This window comes from Physeter macrocephalus, chromosome 13, assembly GCF_002837175.3.
Source record: "Physeter macrocephalus isolate SW-GA chromosome 13, ASM283717v5, whole genome shotgun sequence".
Classification (NCBI taxonomy): Eukaryota; Metazoa; Chordata; class Mammalia; order Artiodactyla; family Physeteridae; genus Physeter; species Physeter macrocephalus.
The window spans coordinates 11636737-11655620 of NC_041226.1; the positions used below are offsets into that span (position 1 = coordinate 11636737).

The window sequence follows — 18884 nt, forward strand, 5'->3', positions numbered from 1 at the left end:
ACGGCATGTGGGTTCTTCCCAGACCGGGGCACGAACCCGTGTCCCCTGCATCGGCAGGCGGACTCTCAACCACTGCGCCACCAGGGAAGCCCTAAGTTGAACTTTTTAAAAAAGTTTTCTACCCTTATCAAATGGGACATCTGTGTCTAATAGGACATCTGTGTTATATTATTCAACAGACATACCATCTATTAAATATAGAATTCCTTTCATTTATTTAATAACAAATATGCACTGTTAGAAATAATGTCTCTTTAAAGTTGTCCTGTTTCATAGTTTCATTATTTGAGACTCTTTAGTATGCTTTCTGATAAATCTCTAATGAATATTACAGAGTTGCTACTTGTTTATATAATAATTTTGGAGGAATAAGCTCATTAATTTATTAGTCTGTATGAAATTTCACTTGTGGTTAATGCTTATTGAATAGTAGATGATCATAAAGCTTAAAGGATTGATGCTTCAACTATATTGACTATTTCATGTTTATAGTTCCTACGTTCTAAGTTCGACTGCATCGCTTCTCTCACTCTAATCTGTGTTATATATGATTATATTTCCTTTGGAATTTTCCTTATTTAAACATCAAATAGATTACATTTTACAGTTCTAGAGTGCTGAGACCATGTCTCTCTAGTTCACTTTCAAAACAATTAACAGTATTGTTTACATGTGAAAAGTTAATATATGTTTTACAGTGATTCAATATAAGACATTTTCAGTACAGGCATTAGTAGAGGTATTGAGACAATGAAAGACATTATGAATTCTATAAATATTCCAGGATAGGACAATTCCAAATAACTAGTAGATGAGAAAAGAAAGTAGAGATACAAAAATATTAGTTGTCAACTCACATGTTAATAACTGGAAGCTATGCGGGTAACCTTAGCAATTGCTAAGAAGTTCATGGCATATGAATGATGCCATTAGTGTTGTGGGTTACTGCCAGTCAATGTCAAAATTAAACACACATAACTAATAACTAATTTGAAAAAGTTAATCACATGAAGTCCCACTGTCTCTTCAAAAAAGAAAATCAGGGAAAAAATTCTCTGTCTTGGTATCAACTTAAAATACTAAACTTTATTTACAAAGAAAGCAATAACAAAAAGTTTAGTGAAAATGAAAAGTAGGGAAACAGATATTGAAACAACAGGACAAAATTTGGGTTTAAACCCTCAGATACATTTTGGTAGACTATTTGCTTGTGTGGGTTAGTAAATTATAAAGGATTATCTTCTTATTATTATTTGCTTATTCTTTTGGCTTTTTTATCTTTATAAAGTCTCAGAGAAAAATTCCTAGTTCATAATATGCCTTCTCTCCCTATGGCTAGTGAAGAACAAAGAAAAGATATATTGATAATTAGGTTTTATGTACTTAACAGAGATAAAACATTTAAGTTTGAGATAGAAAGGGAAATTGTTAAAACTCTTGTAGGGGATTCCCTGGTGGCGCAGTGGTTGAGAGTCCGCCTGCCGATGCAGGGAACGCGGGTTCGTGCCCCGGTGCGGGAAGATCCCACATGCCGCGGAGCGGCTGGGCCCGTGAGCCGTGGCCGCTGAGCCTGCGCGTCCGGAGCCTGTGCTCCGCAACGGGAGAGGCCACAGCAGTGAGAGGCCCGCGTACCACCAAAAAAAAAAAAAAACTCTTGTAAATACAGAATATGTGTAGCTATTTAACAAAACTAAAGAAGAAAGTACTGTTCTATTTGCTCTCTGAAGAAGGGACAGTCAGGTCAATGGTACGAAGATAAAATAAGCAGATATTATTGTACTCCATTATATAATTTAAAACTCACAAAATTCTACTGTCTTTTTGTGTTAATGTACAGTCACAGTTTCTACCATCTATTGAGTACCTATTACAGGCATTGTTCTAAATGCTTTATGTGTTTAATCTCATTAAATACTCCAGGTAATACATGTGAGGTAGCTATATTTTACAGGTATAGAATGAGGTTCAAGGTCTGTTTGTCCACATTTGAACCCAATCCATATGATTTCAAAACCCTTCTTTTAGCCACTATACCCTACTTCAAAGGATTATTTGGGATTAGGATGGGAATGTTAAGAGAAAAAAACAATGAAATGTTTGGTAGAAATGTCTTATTTTTGGTAGAAATGTCTTATTTTATAATGTAACCATGTGAGCTTTCTGTTGTGTGTACTAAGGAAAACACCGTGGTATGAATTATGAGGGCAAATCATGTGGCCATCATCTTTCTATGCTTCACTGAATGCAAACAGCCCTGAAACATGCTCTGTTACGTCTTCTTGCCACTGCAAAAGAAATCAGGTTGAGCTTGTTTTAACAGAAACAAAGAAACCAGTGATAAAGCTGTAGCCCACATAGGTCATTCCATCTACTTCTCACAAACTTATATTAGCCAAACAGAAATAAAGTTTTATATACACATTCATGTCTATTTAACAGATACCCAAACACACTGAATGTGATGAAGTATCTTGACCTTTAAGATATCCTTTAACCTTATGATTATCTGTGCTATTTAAGATTCGTTTTCACATTAACAACAAAGAGGCTGTATATAACGAGTTTCACAAAATGTATAAGATTAAACTCTCAGAAGCTACAGTCCAGGTAGTCTGTTCCACTTTTCCTTTCCTTTTCTTTTCTGATCCTGACTCTTGTGTATAAGTGAAGACAGATATACTATAGCCACAGAAAACCAAAACATAAACCTCAGATGGCCTCCATGTACTACCTGTTAACTGAGCAATGAGGTGGTTCCATGTATATAAATAAATAAATCAAGACATTCCTCCACTGGTTAATCTATGGGCTGTGGCTGCTGGCACTGTTAGAGAAAGGCTCTAATCCAAAGCTTTGTGCACCAGGACTATGCTCAGACTGAATCTATGCACTGCTTCTTAGTTGGGCTAAAGTTGGTAAGATACTTTGTTTCTTTGCAGAGATTCTGTTAAAGAGATAACTATTCTAAAGAACTCTTGGACACTGCCTCATAGCATTCTTTTCCTCCTTCTACTTGGAGTATGTGCTTTTTTATTATAACTATATAGACATACAATGACGATACTTTCAACAGGGACTAGGAGATTAATGGTTAATTAGACACATAACGAAATCTTTGCCAGAAAAGCATAATAAGGAGTGATATATTAATGGGACTATGCGATTAAATTTTGGTTAATCTTAATGAACATAATTTAAAACAATTTATTTATTCCAAGTAATTTTTGTCTAGAATTAAAATGATTCCCAGGAAACAAAAAGGCTAATAGAGTTTTTTGAAGCTTTATAGGCACAGAGATATAAAACCAGGTTGACTATAGAGATCATCTCTTGGTGGGCTTTCACCAAAACATGCAAAAACATGATGACTTTGTTCTTTTTTCCATGAACTTGCCCAGTCTCATTATCTCTCATCTGGCAAATTTGGTAAAAATAAAATAATGGCCTTAGTCTAGGTCCCAATGTGGCCATGTAGGATAGTGAATAAACCTGAGGACTTGACCAGCCATAACCAGGATCAAATCCTAATTTTGTCACTTCCTAAAATATGAGTTGCACAACTGACAACCTCTCTTCATACTAGTTTCCTCATTTGAAAAATGGGGACAATAATATCTTACTTCAAGAACTGAAGTCGGGGTTAGAAATAATACATGTAAAAATGCATGGCAGATAGGAGATGAACAGGCTATGACAGCTTTAATGGTTAAAAATAATCAACTGTAAACCTCATTCTTTAACATACTTGTCTTTCTCTAACACATGTATACCAAACACAACAACAACGACAGTGTATTGGCTGTCATTGTGTAAAAGAAAGAGAAATTTACCGGTCATTGTTTGTTAGTATGAAAATAATTATACCTGTACATTTAAAAATTTTTCATTGAAGGGGGTTTAGGTGACTACATATATTGTCATGTGAATTTCTTACTCTTGGCAAATGAGGCAAAGAGGATAGAAACTATTAATTTATTTAAGTGAAATTATGCCAACTTATAGGCTACCTGGGAGAAAAAAAAAACAGAATCATTTTTTTTTAATGCTGGAAATGGGTAGAAAGTTTCAGATCACCTTTCTCTAGGTGGTATCATGAATTTATTCATGAAGGTGGCATTTCAGCTGGTAGGAATTTCAGTAGGGGAGATGAGGAGGACAGTGCTATGGATAGAAGGAAAAACATGAGTAAGCCAACGAAGTATAAAAGCACAATGTATTAACCGGGGACAAAGTAATTCGGGTTGGTAAAGCATTGTTTCCCAACCTGGGGACCTCAGAATTATTGAAAGTGATCCATGAATACTTATATACTAGGAATTGTTTGTGGACAGAATAAATATCAAACACATTTATGTTGCATGCATGTATGTTAGTTTCCTAGGGTTGCTGTGACAAAGTATCATAAACTAAGTGGCTTAAAAAAACAGAAATTTATTCCCTCACAGTTCCGGTGTTTAGAAGTATGGAGGTATCAGAAGAGCCATGCTTTTTCAGAAGAGCCATGCTTTTTCTGAATGCTTTAAGGATGAATCATTCCTTCTCATAATGAGGTTATAATTCCAGTATAACCGCATCTGAACTTGAATACATTTAATGGCCTTATTTCCAAACAATGTCACATTCCAAGGTACTGGGGGTAGGACTGGAACACATCTTTTGGGGGGACACAATTCAACCCACAACTGTGTGTGTGTGTGTGTGTGTGTGTGTGTGTTTCAAATACATGTAGATGTTGTGGTTTTAAAAAGGTAAAAATATTCTAAATGCATTATTAAATTGTTAATACTTTTTCATTACTGTACTTTTCTCAATCAATGAATATTAAAAGAATAAATCTCTCAGGTAAGAGTCTAGGAGTCTGCAAATTTTTAATAATGAAAAGAGCTGTACACACACAAAGAAGTTGCAAACCACTGTTACAGGGTTCCTCTCAGGAACAGAATGAGGTAAAACAAGAAAGCAAGGTAAAGTAAAGTATGAAGGGCCTCTGGTACCAAGATAAGGACTCTGGGTTTAATTTGTTAGGCAAAGAGAATTACTAGTGATCTTCTGAGTGGGTGGCATGTATGCATGTAGAAGCTAATGTGATAAATAAATTAAAAATTCTGAACCACATCAATCTGTCCATCAAGGTGGAACTTTAGGAAAATTACTTGTGTATATGATGGACTAAAGAAGAGTGAGAGTGGAGACAAGGAGACCAGGTATGAAGTGAACAGACTCTCACCTGAATGAAGGATGAAATACCTGCTAGACAAATTGCCAAGGAAGAATGGACAGAGGTATGGCTAATCTGATGGTGAGTATGCATGTGCGTGGTGCATTTGTATGTAGATTTATGTGGATGTTTGAGGGTATATGTGTACATTGGGATGTTTGTATGATGTCTCGTTCTTTTGAAATTCAAGAGTACTTATTATTTCTGTACCATTCATTTGATATTTTTAATGTGTTGACTTGCTGATTAACTTTGCATGTGTAAACACAATATTTCTCTAAACGGAAAATTTGAAAACATACATTTCAACTAGTTTACTTTTTTGCACACGGTAGGCACTTAGATATTTGTTGGTTGGTAAGCATCAACCAAATTTGTTAACAAATATTTAATTTCTATTGTGTGTCTGTGTTTCCTGTTTAGGAGAAAAAGTAGTGGAGTGAAAAGGTAGTACTAATAGTACTTGGAAGAAACTGAAGTTTAAGTTTGGTGAAGAAATTGTAAATAGGCACTTAGCTAGTCTAAATGGTTTCAAGTCCCCGAGGCAGGACAAATTATATCCATTGATCCTGAAAGAATCTGAAAACTAGATCACTGAGCAACTCTCAATGGTCTTTGAGAACTCATAGAGAAGTAGATGTGCCAGAGGATTAAAGTGCCAAAGGGAGAAAGAGGAGATAAATTCTTGAAAACCCACAGCAAGTAGCTTAATACTACCTCCAGGTGAGATTATAGAATGGCTCATTCATTAGAAAGGGAGCAGTAAGCCCTGTTATCAAATCAAACACATTTTCTTATTTGTGAAATAGTTGTCAGAAAAATTGATAACAATTCACATCTATGTATTTTTACTTTAATTTTGCTCAGATACAGAGACAGAGTGTATCCAGACTTCAACTAGCCAGTTGTCAATGTCCCTTATGATATCCTTTGGGACAAATTATACCAAACAGGTGCTTAAATCAGTGGTTTTCAAACTTTTGGACAATGACTTGCAGTGAGAAATAGATTTTTCATATTATCTGGTAAGCATACACGTACACATGTATGTGTGTCTGTGTATGCGCATGTGTGTGCACATAACTAAAATAATGGATGTGCTGTGATGTTTTCCATTCTATATTTTTCTATTATATTTCATTAAAAAAAACCTGCTGGTTGTAACCTACTAAATCTATTTCATGACTAACTAATGGGTTGGGACCCACAGTCTGAAAAATGTGAATTGATTTCAATCAGAATGTTTCTAGGAACTACAGAGCTGTTTTTATCCTATTCAGTAAAATATTTGGATGAAGATATAGAAGGATTGTTCTCAAATTTGCAGATAATAAGGTAATAATAAGAAGACAAAGTTTTTGCATGATATAATCAGGATTAAGACACTCCTAGCAGATTAAATTTAAATAGAAAATTAAATAGAAAATTTAAATAAAATAAAAATTAAATTAAATCTACGATATGTACAATTCTGCACTTTATATCTCCAAATCTACTTGTAAAGCTACAGATTGGATATGTGCTGCTGCCTAGGAGCAGCATGTCTAGAAACAAAACAAAACAATAAGAAAACAGAACCTTGGTGTTTCAGTTCACAATAATTTTAAGATGACAGGGGAATGGAACCAAAATTGTTTGAGAACCTACTGCATGCGAAAACATGAATCACTGGTGTCATGTTGCTGGAAAACCCAGAACCAAACCAGAGGAAACTAATTTGACTTGGGGATACATTAACAGGAAATCTATTTCTAAAGATGGAGGTTCAGGTAAGAGTTTCCCTCTATTTTATATTGTCTAAACCTACCTAGGATTTGGAGTACCCTGCTCAGATAAAGGTTAGAGGAAAGCAAGAAACTTGCTCTTTAAAGGACAGGTGAAGGGAATGGGAACATTTAGCCTAGACAGCTGCTGTTTTCATTCTTTTTTTTTTTTTTTTTTTTTTTTTTTTTGGTCACAGGGCTTGCAGGCTTAGTTCCCTGACCAGGGATTGAACTCGGGCCCACGGCAGTGAATGCACCGAGTCCTAACCACTGGGCAGCCAGGGAATTCCCATTCATTCATTCATTTTTAAAACACCTTTATTAAATGTAAGTTATAAGCCAGACATGTTAGGTGCTGAAAACACAAAAATAATTACAGCTTTGTCTTTTCCCACAGCCAATGAAGGGAAACATTAATTATCGACACTTGCTACTATGTTAAGTACCTTAAATGTATTAGGTCCCTTCATCCTTTAATCCTATGAATCTCTACTTTGGGATGGCTAAAATAAGGCTTTGAAGAGAACTCATTTGCCCCAGATAACATAGATAAGTGGGTGGTGGAACTGGAATCCAAACCCAGCTTCCACTGAGTCTGGAGCCTGTGTTCTCAATCATTACACAATGTTGCCTCTTGAAACTCAGATTCACGGGCTTCTTATCTTTGTATGGGTATGCATCTATTAAAGCAAGAATCTATACAAAACTGACATTCACCACATAAGATATATTTTTTAATCTGGAGATTTAAAAATGAACATTATAGGTAGGCTCTCATTATATAGCTATCTTTCATTTCAAAATATTGTTAATACAAATGCTAAGTTACTGGTACATTTATAAGAAAAGAAGGTTTGTAGACTAAAATGAAACAGACCTGCTTGAATTTTTAAAAGTTTATGCTTTGGGGGGGCAGTATTGAAAACATGTAACTGTGCAATTATAAAGTCTTGTAGGTGGTTATAATTGTTCCTACATGTGTTTACAGGTCATTCAACACAGACTGTTCCTGTATCCTAAGGGTACAAGGACATATCTACTACATGCTTGCTGCTGGGTTGAAATTATTTCATTGAATTCTCACTTCCTTATGGGATAGATATTCTCATCCCTGTTAGTGAATCAGAAGACTGAGTTCAATAACTTGAGGAGATTGCACAGGTAGTAAGCTGTGAGTGTGATTCAAAAGACTGTGTACTTTGCACAGTACCAGCGACTTCGAGGAGGTGACAGGGAACTGGAGAACACTTTTTAAAGTCTAACAGTAGCAAAAGGTAGAACCTGCTGCCATACATATGAACAGTGGGGTGAAAAGAAGGTAGCGTGATGACCTTTCAACCTGGATTTACACATGTAAGACAGATGTATCATTTTAAACTTGCAAATGAAAATAGTGCTCGCAAAAGTAGATGCTATTCACTTGGGACATATAAAATGCTATAGGTGGATATATGTCACAGGATTTTTCAGTGACAGCATATCTAAGTCACACTATTAAGGCTTAGAGGTGTCGTAAATTTCCCATACACTTTTAATCTAACATTTTATAATTAACTTGCTATTTAATTTAAATGGACACACCAATCACCACCCCTTTCAGAAATTTTTGCTTAACTATTTTAATAATTCTATTACTTCAGCACAAGTTTAAACAAACACACACAACCAGGAACTAATCCTAAGCACTGGTCTTGAGGAATTTTGTTATACATGACCTGTGGTACTTTAGAATTTTAATGTGTTCCAGTATCCTGGGAGTTGACTAGCCAATCCAATTAAATATGAGTAATAACAAACCAGATTATGACAGATTTGTATATTTGCCTATATAGTTTTAATTCAACACGAGAAGCAAAGACTGCTGTATACATTTTAATTTTTTAAACTAAAAGTAATTTTTTCATTCTATATATGTTAAGACACAGAAATCTACTTTTACCACAGATCTAGGCTGGCAGAGAATTACCCATATTTTAAGATAATTCCCAAATCCTCTGAACTGTACATGCCTAAGAAAAAGGGAGGCATCATTAACTGCCATCATACCTGAGGATGGTTACTGATTTTTAAAATGTGGCATTTGTGTATCCCACCAACCTACTACCCCACAGTGTCACACAATGCAGCCTTTTTAGTCTGGGAGGTGAGTTCGAGAACTGTTTGTTGTTCAGAGCTCCATCCAGAGTGGATCACTGTTTGACAAGTTCTATTTTAAGTCGTGCCTGTGTGTGCAGGTGTCAGCCTCTTTCACGGCTGCAGAAAAAGAGCCCTTATACTCCATCTGTATCCTTCCCCCGACAAGGCAGGATCATTCCGCACAGTGCGTTTGCTTCTGCTTTGCCAGCCACTTTTTCACTGGGAAATTCCAGGAGGGCCCGGCGGGCTGGAGTGAGGGAAGGGCGAAGAGGGGCAGAAAGAGGCCGTATGCCACTCCCCTACCTTACAAGGCACCTGGCACTGGCAGTAGCAGCTGCTGGATGCGACGACGAAGATGATGAACCTCCTCCTAGCAAGAGGATATTGAGGGAATTAAGGAGGTGGCAGCGAAGGCGAGACACACACTCTGTGTCCTTCCCCGCAGGGAGAATCCACCCTCCAGGGAAAAACTGTGAGGAAGCCACCACCCGCCCCGCCTCTGCCAGCTCGCCCCAGTGTCTGGCAGCGGTCCCCATGCACCTGCTCACCTGTCTATCCGTTCAGGGTGGTTGGGGGAGGGACGAGGGGTGTCGGGCTGGGTGGGTGGAAGGAGAAGGAGGGCAGGGCAAAAGAGGGGGTGCACGAGGGTTCCGCCCCCGGAGGCTCTGCGCAGGCGCAGTGGCCGGTACCGCAGGCAGGGGGCGGCAACATGGCGGAGTGAGCGGCGGCGTCGGGGCTTCACAACAACAGTGGCGCCCGTAGCGGTGGCGGCAGCGGCGTTAGGAGCATCGGCCACAGCCTGAGCTTCAGCACCGGCCAGCGCCGCGGCCAGCTGCTCGCGCCTCAGGGCTTTTCGGAGCGGCGGCAGCATCTCCGCGGGGGGCGGGCCGGGCCGGAGGGACCGGGAGGGCGAGCGAGAGGAGGCAGCGGCGGCCCCAGCGGCACAGCTGCTGGGCGGGCACTGCCGTTCGCCGGGCAGCGGTTAGCGGCGCCGCCACCGCCGGGAATAAGCCTGAGAATAACCCTCCGCCTCCGCCGGGGAGGGCGCCGGAAAGGGCCGGGCTGAGGCGCACGCGGGGAGCGGGCCCGGCGCCGCGGCGCTGGTGGATGCTGGGGCTCCGAGGCGACGGCCGGGGGGCGGGGGCCGAGGCAGGTATAACGGTACCGGCGGAGGCAGCGCCGCGGCTCTTTCCATCTCCTCAGGAGGGGGGCAAATGGCGAGCGAGAAGCCGGGCCAGGGCCCGGGGCTCGAGCCTCAGCCCGTGGGGCTCATCGCCGTCGGGGCCGGAGGCGGAGGCGGCAGCGGCGGGGGCAGCGGTGGTGGCGGCAGCGGGATGGGGGAGCTGAGAGGGGCGTCCGGCTCCGGCTCGGTGGTGCTGCCCGCGGGGATGATTAACCCTTCGGTGCCGATCCGCAACATCCGGATGAAATTCGCAGTGTTGATTGGACTCATACAGGTCGGAGAGGTCAGCAACAGGGACATCGTGGAGACGGTGCTCAACCTGGTAAGGGAAAAGGCGTGCTCGCCATCTGCCTCCCAGCCCCCATGGCCTCCCTCCCCAGACGCTGGCTCCCACCCCTGCACCACCCCCCTGGTCACACACGCAGCGCGTCCCTGCGAGCCCAGATCGTCCGGCGGGTATTGCTTAGCGGGTGACCTGCCTGCGCGCTGCCCAAGCCACGCCACCTCCCTGCTCTCCTCCGGTCCTCTCCTGCCACCTGAGCGCAGTGCCCAACTTAACACCGCTTATTATCACTTTTCATGACTATGAGTCGTCAGTTGTTCCTTGCCGTGCAGGTTTTGGGTTGACTTGAGAGTTTAGTTAGGGGGAGCGGAAGGCCTCCTTTTCTCTGGGGTTCTTTCTCCGACACTCTTAATTGTCTGTGGTGTGGCTCTCTGAGGATGGAAGCCTTGCCCCTGGAGCCTAAATTCCCCGGTGCTGCTGAAATGCTAGAAGCGCATTAAGTCCAACTTGAGCAGCTGGGAGGTGATGTTTTCCATTGAGGAGGAAAAATGATGTAGTTTTGCATCTGCCTTTAAATATATTACGAGGCTATGTTGGAGAGTGTTGTGGCTGTATCTCCCCACCCCCCACCCCCCCCACCCCAACCTCTTTTTAGGTAGCCTTCCTTTCTTTGTAATATTGCCCCGAATATGCTGACCTCTTAAGTCATTTTTTGTGCACATGAGATGTTAAAATGTGAGGACACCAAATCATACAGGTTGATTTCTATGGTTGCCTTCAGAGAGCATGGCATTTGGATAAAGATTAGAGGAAAGGTGTTAAATTCAACCCTAGGTTTTGGTTTCCTTCGAGATAAGAAAGAGTTACTGCAGAACTGTGTATGACTTAATGTTTTGTGATATCTATCTACGGAGAGGCTAAGAAACGTTCAAGATGTCAGGGGAAGACATGGGGAAGAAATAAAGAGAGGAGAATTATAGATTTCGGATAATAAGACTAGTTCATTTAAGATTAATTCATGTTTTAATGCCTTGTAAGTGCAGTTTTTGCTGCAGCAAAGCTTTTAAAACAGTTTCCTCTGCAATACCTAGTCTTTGACAAACTGTAAGGTTGGGTTTTGGGAGGCAAGCTTAAATCAGGAGCAATCAGTTGACTATTGTATTTGGTGTGGAGTCACAGGAATATAAAAATTTGCTTGCAAGGAGATTTTATCACACGCATGCAGTCAGAATTTTCAGCTAAGCAATTATTTCTATTTGATATATTGGAAAACTGAAAGAAAGCTGCAGCTACAGCAGTGGTGCCCTGAGGCAGGGACAGGGATTAGATAATGTCTTTGGTTTATGTACCTCTTAAATTCACAGAAGAGTTAAAGCTGGTTTTGTTTGTTTCTTTGTTTGTTTTGCTGGGGTGTCACATCAAAGATAAGAGAATATTTGACTTTTCTTTGTTATATTTATTCCTGTTTAAATACCAAGCACCTCTTTGTACTTCTGTGTACCTATCAAACAAATCACAAAAAGTCAGTGTAAGTTTGGGGGACTGTCACTGCGTTGGTATGACCAAATTCTTTTCGAGACACTAATAGAAATATTGTTTTCTTGGGTGTTTTAATTATAACCAGCTGCAAATAGGAGGTCAGTACTTGCCTTTTTTTTTTTTTTTTAACGAGATGAAATCTCAAAATATGTTAGTAGGTTATCAGGTACTGTATTTATGTAAATTTTAAAAGGAAACATTTAAAGTTTTTTTTTTTTTTTTTTTTACAGTTTTCCAGATTTCCAATACCATTTTTACCTTAGATGGTTTGATATTAGGTTATTTTTAATAAGTATTTGTATGCTTACTTAATACATTTTAACGTGGTAAGAGGCAATAGAGGCTCTCACAAGCTGGAAACTGATTTGAATGTGTAACCAGTTTGGACTTTGCAGCAGTAGCAATATATGCTGGATCAGTTCTTAACAGATGGGGTTCTATAGATACACAGTAGGTTAAGAAAGGAAGTGAAATATTCCTTTTGAGGTAAAAAAGAAATTTAATTCTCTTCAGTGCAGTGAAAATCTGGCCTGAAGTCTCGATATGCAAACATTATTTTAAAGATTAACTTTATTGTTAAGCTTAATTAGAGTAATCAGAAATAAGGTAATACTGACATGGTATATCCCCAAATCCATTTAAGACATTGTAACTGCGTTACAAAGACATTTTTATTTTTGGCATAAAGAAAGTTAGGTTTAAAATTTCTTTGTACATATTTAAAGAGTACAATTGATCTTTAAATGGAAACTTTTGGGGAAAAGAATGACAAAAGGAGCTATTTACTATTAAGTTGTTAATTGTATTGATTGTGGAATACACATTAGTCATTTGCAGTGTAGTATTTCTTGAATGGTAGGTTTAGTGCTTTATCTTTCCAATATACTCATGATGAAAATGTCATGTGAAAATTTAAGTTGATTGAGAAAATATTTGGAGATCATAGGCATTTAAAAAATAATTATCAAAACTTAATTCTATTTATTTAATGAGTAAATCAGTAAAATCTATTTAGGGCACTCAGTGACTTGCTAAAGGTTGGAAGCCTCTAATATTAATCTCTAAAATGAGTTTTTTCAGTTTTCAGTCTTAATTTAAAACATTAAATTAAAAAGTAAGTGGAATAGTGAAATATTTATCACAGTGATTTCTATGACAGAAAAGAAAGGAAGGAGAGCTAATGAAACTTCAAAACAAAACGGTTTCTACCTTAAACAAAACCCTGTCTCAGTCACCGTTGTCAGAATATTTTTTTTCCTTTTTTTTTTGTATGTTATTTTTCTTTATATGATGAGAATACTGATACTTGGTTGTTAGGTTTCTCACATGCCTTGCCCAAAGAATTAAAAGTTTTGCAGAGTAAAGTTGAAGTATGCATTAAAATATAGGACTCCTTTAACACAGCCATGGTTGTAATTTTGGGGCTTTTTTCTTTTGCCAAAGGTAGAGGTCCATTTCCACTGTTAGGTGGATTGTGGGAGTTTGTTGAAGAATCACCATGGAATGAGAAATAAAATGAGTAATTTCCATTGTCGATGAACGTATTTGTACAATGATATTATAGTTGGCTTGAAACATTCAAATACAAGGTGGACAGGATCAGGAAGATGAGTAAGTTAGTTTGTAAATAGGTTACAGTGAGAGTGTATTGTCAAGGATTTTGCATTGTAGCTTTACCGATGAAAATGATCATCAACAAATTTTGGCTTTGGGAGGTATTATTTAATGTGGCAGGATAAGAGCATTTAACTGTAGAAAAGGAACTTAGTTGGTTGTTTCAATTATAAAACAGGCATACTACTTAATCCATTGCTTCCTTTGTAAACACACTTAACATATGTTTATATAAAGTTTTTCCTTCCTTGAAGTAAATTCTATGTATACATAATGTGTTCTTTGTTTATAACATGAACGTGTCTTCTTATCACAGATTTTAATATAAACTTATTTTTAGAAAAGATAAAGGATTAATATTTACTTAAAGAACTGACAGTAGGACTTTTTTGAGTAGCTCTCTTAGGTAGTATAAATCTATAGCATTTAATTGGTAGTTATTTTTTCACAAATTGTGCAATATATTAGTGTACCTTTAGCTGTAGAAAATATTTCCTCTGATAATTTTATTTTTTTACATTCTAAGTGGCATACTGTATATTGTATTAAAAGCATAACAAGATACTTTGAGGGGACTTTGTGGGCTAAGTGCCTCTCTTCTCTTGACATATGGATCATGGTATTATTGTTCAAAGGAAATTTGAAAGTTATTCTTCTGTACTTGAATGTGACAGTAACTTTTCTTCCTTAGAGTTTTTTTCATTTGCAGCTTGATATAAATATCTTTAAAATTATATTTTCAAGATATTTTAAATTTCACAAACAAAAGATGTGTTTCTGAACTAAATTTACTCTAAAAATATGTGGTTGCATTTTTGAATCATGAAGTCCTTAATATTAAGTCTTTAATATTAATAAAACCATATTTATTTATATTAAAAGAGAATTTCCTAGATTTTAATTTAGGTTGACATGTAAGTCTTTTCTTATTAATTTTAATTATATTTTATTCTTGTTATCAGGTATTGAAAATTAAACTGAGTGCATATGTAAATATTGGAAGTTTCAATATCTTAAGGAGTTCTGAGGTTTTCCTCAAAAGTATTAATTTAGTCATATAATGACATTAAGCAGCATATATTCTATAACGAGTCTGTGATCAAGTTATATTAATTTTAAATAAGTATTTTTTATATTGCTAGTCAGTTTTTGGCAAATACTATATGGTTAATTAAATGTATCTCAAGGTTCCCTCATCTTTTGCTATACATTTTTCAAGCACAGTGTCAAGAAATTCATTGGTTCCAGCAAAATCAGCTCCCATTTTGGATCACCGATGTAGCAGTATTATACAATTCAATCATCCACATTTTTGACTATTTAATATTATTTTGCATCAGTTAGTTTCATAGATTTTTTATTTATTGCCTGTACTTCTGATATTTTGTGCAATGTCAGCATATCTCCTTATACAAAGATATACCTATCATTCTCTAGTGTTGTGTATAGTATTTAGTTATTTATACATGTTTCTACTCCTATGCTGTGAACTCTGTGAGAGCAAAAGCCTATATTATGTATATTTATTTTTTGTATTTCTGGCTCTTGGATAAGTTAAGTGCATTTTGAGTATGCAGGACACCATTATTAGGCAGTAGAGGACAAGTTTCTGAAATTCTGTTCAACAGTAGGGTCCAGACCCAAGATCTTGAAATAAATTAGACTCATGTAAAATTAATGTATTGCCTATTCTTATAATTAGAAATATTTGTTGAATATGTATGATGTTCTCTATGTAGGCATTACTGTATATGTAAATATTGTTTTGAACTGACATCTTGGAATAAGAATCTGGTAATTATTTTTCAATATATGTATGTCGAGTATATATACCTGTAACTAAGATCACGTTATTTTAAACAAAGAATAATATATATGGCATTGAATAGAAATTAAAAAAAAATTGTAGCCCTTTGTCATGTTACTAGGAAGAGTGGGCATTTCTTGTTTCTGTCTGTCTTGCATACATTTCCCCTTTTTGGTAATAGTACCTCAGTTTTTCTTTAATGAACCACTCATCCTCCATTCTTAGTTCAGCTGGTTCAGGTGCGTTCAGGTGGGCTGGTGTATAACCCAGACATGTCCAGAATCACCATGATTGGTTCAGGGATGAGCATTTGACCTGAGGGGAGCCACAGGGTGAGTCACAGGACTTGGGAACTCTTCCTGTTGGGGATGTTGAACTGGCAGACTCATCCTATAGCTGTAGGTACCTGTATTAGATTTTGACCAAGTGTGAAACCAAGAGAGATAAATATATTCTTGATTCTGCTTGAGCACTTGGAGTTCTCTGTGTCTGCGGTGATTATCTTCTAACCATTAAATTCTCTCTTTCAGAGTTTATTATTGTTATGAGCTTTAAGTCAGTTTAAATTGGATTTTTGTCACTTGTAAATAGAAGGAATTCTTACTAGCGTAGACATTAGTAACTGGAAGTGGGGTATTGTAGGAACAGACCTTGAATGTTGAAATGGAGTGCAAGGCAGTGAGGACTGCTTTCCCCTAGCAGTTCCTTAAAAGGAATTATGGAACAGCTGTGTCGATTGTCACCTGGGTTGTCTTTGCCCATGGAGCTACTAAAGCTGGAACTTTAGGGATCCTCAAATGTGTTGTCCACTTCTTACCTTATAAGAAAGGAGTTTGCTTTGGTCCAAGCTGGAATGCTTGAGAGCACAGAGGGGAGAAAATATTGTCCTTCCAAGTAAGAGAGGCCTTTTCTGCCTGTAGCTACCATACAAGAGAATCAGAAAATCAAGAACCTTGAGGGTTGGAAAGCCCAATTTTTTTTTTTTTTTTAATCCCATGCTAAAATTGGTAAAAGGAAAGACAGGAGTTTAAAGCCAGGTAAAGTTCTGTTTTACAAGCTTCTCTCAAGCACCTCATGCATTATACTCCCAACCTCCTGACCAAAATAACGATCCAGTTACTAAAGAGGTTTAAAAGAGGATGCAACCAGGGAACAAGTGATAGAATAGCTGTGCCTCTTCATCCAGCTTATTATTTCACATTGCTTCAAGGGAAATCATTAAGCAGAGGGTTTTAAGGGATGAGTAATGTGAAGGCCTGTTGCTATGAGACTGAATATTGCTATGAAATTTAAAAGGTAGATTATGAAATTTAAAAGGTAGGTTGGTATCTTGACAAGATCTCTGGCTTTGGTTACTAATTCAACCAGTTGACTGAAATAAATTGACCAAAAGCTTACTGAGCTTTTAGGGAAACTATTTCCAGGGCAACCTCAAGCCTGGTAAACAAAGACCTGTGTTCTTTTTACTTCTAAGGGAGTTCTAAGCTTCAGTAAGAGGAAGTGGGTTGCTAAAGCAGTACAGCTGCTAGAAGGAAAATCTGAGGCCATAGAGGATAATGGACAAGTGAGGTCTTCTGAGATAGTGGTAATAAGTGCATCCAGATTGGTTGACCAAGAGACTCCATTCCCGTAACAGGCAATTCTTGCTACTCTGACCAGTAGTATATGGACTGTGGTTTGAATTAGTGACCATGGTTTGTTTACTGCTGATTTGCAAACTGGTCCCCATGCACAGAGGGCAAGGAGAGACTGAAGACAAGAGGCAGACCACTCCAGATTGGTAGCTGGCAGGTTTATTAAGCAGGGGAGCTTATGAGGCTTGTCTTGGGCAGCTGCAAGATGAGTGGTCTCTACACCTGCCTGCCAGAATCTTAAAAGTTAAACTACAGAGGCCTTAACTGAGTTCAGTCACATATACCATCCAGATAGTTTCAACAACACCTTGCTCTCAAGGCTGTTTCCTTGGAAGTGTTCCTACTGTGGGAACAGTAGGCAGAGTATATATTCTAAGGACAGGGGAGGGGGTGAGGAGTCTCTGATTGCCCAGATCCAGCTCATGGGTCAGCTGACAGTCATGTTCTCTTGATTATTTCCTACATATTTATCTTCTCCACTCTTCTAAGTGGGCATTATTATTATTTATTTTTTCTTTTGCCATTGTATATTGATTAACGGGGGATAGTTAAATTTATTACATAGATATGTATTGTCAGATTATGAGGTACCATGAAAAAATGCATGTTTGGAACTGACCAAGAATAATACTAATAGCACAAAGATTTCAGACTTGTAGCTGGATCCAGTAACTTGGCATTGTCTTTGTTCTCCTCCCTGCCTCCCAGACCCATGGTGAAGTGATGAGTGCATTTTCTGTTGTGGTTAAGATAGTAACATTGTTAAACATGGATATTTAAGAAGTTATATATATGGAAAGAAGTGAATATATAAGGTGGCTGGGTAGCCAAGGGCTAGAATGTTGTAGATTTCTTTTGGTTTTGGCTGCATAGCATCCATTCCTTCTGTTGTTAACAGTTCTGAATTTTTTGATTGAGGAGTCATCTCGTCTTGATTCTTGGTTTATATGGTTTGGGGTTTCCCTGGACTCCTTTCTGCTTTCCTGGACCAGGAACAGAAACTGTACTTGGCCCATCAGTAACAGATATTGGTTAAATATCTACCTGTACATCTGTGAAAGCTTGATAACTCCTTTCATTCTGCTGGAGAAAGAAAGATACTCATCACTGGAGTTGCTAAGATGTTAGAATGTAAGTCTAGATTTGACTGTCACTCTGCTACTATGAAGGCAGAGTATGCTTGAGGATAGAGCTATCACAGAGGCACCAAGAACCAAGAGATTACCGATGACATCTTTGGAGCCTTTCAAGTCACTTATACTGCCAGGCTTTTCAGTGCATTAAGCTAATACATTTCTTGTTTTGCTTAAGCTAGTTTGAATCAGGTTTCTATTCGTTGCACTCCAGTGATTCCTAACTAATATTTAGAATTAAAATTATAAAAAAAACTTAAGGTATTAAGTATCATAGGACAAATCATAAGAAACATAATTTGGCAAAGGACTTGATGCATTTCAAGAAAGAAGAAAGAGACATTGCTAATTATTACGAAAGTTCATCTTCACTAAATAAGAACATAAGGTAATAGTGAGATACCCTGAAAAAGAAATGATTAAAAGGAAAATTACCAGTGTTTTATCAGCATGCTAAAATAATCTTAAATGACGTTGTTGGGCATGTAAAATGGTAACAGCTGTTCTGAATGACATTTTCCCAATATGTGTCAAGAAGTTTAAAGAGGTTCTTGTCATTAATCCTTAGTTCTTT

The 18884-nt window shown here is 38.1% G+C and overlaps 2 protein-coding genes across 25 annotated transcripts in view; one reads left to right on the plus strand and one right to left on the minus strand.

Moving 5' to 3' along the window:
* Nucleotides 1–10250, minus strand: part of LOC114487463 (uncharacterized) — a 512374-nt gene extending 502124 nt beyond the window's left edge. For 15 of the 17 annotated variants that reach the window (XR_003682566.2, XR_008618993.1, XR_003682565.2 and 12 more), the window contains exons 1-2: nt 9666–10119; nt 9421–9487 (exon numbers count right to left, since the gene is read on the minus strand). Coding sequence is in view for 2 of the 17 variants with exons in the window: in XM_028497452.2 (XP_028353253.1) it covers nt 9421–9487; nt 9666–9988 (390 nt within the window). In the remaining 15 variants the exon portion in view is untranslated. Of the gene's footprint in view, nt 1–9420; nt 9488–9665 lie in introns of all 17 variants that reach the window. The other 2 variants (XM_028497452.2, XM_028497450.2) reach the window with 1 other exon arrangement.
* Nucleotides 10251–10267: 17 nt separating this feature from the next.
* NBEA (neurobeachin) overlaps nt 10268–18884 on the plus strand; it is a 607387-nt gene continuing 598770 nt past the window's right edge. For all 8 annotated transcript variants that reach the window (XM_055089393.1, XM_055089395.1, XM_055089397.1 and 5 more), the window contains exon 1: nt 10268–10622. In XM_055089393.1, coding sequence (XP_054945368.1) covers nt 10332–10622 — 291 coding nt within the window. In that variant the 5' untranslated portion in view covers nt 10268–10331. The remainder of the gene's footprint in view (nt 10623–18884) is intronic.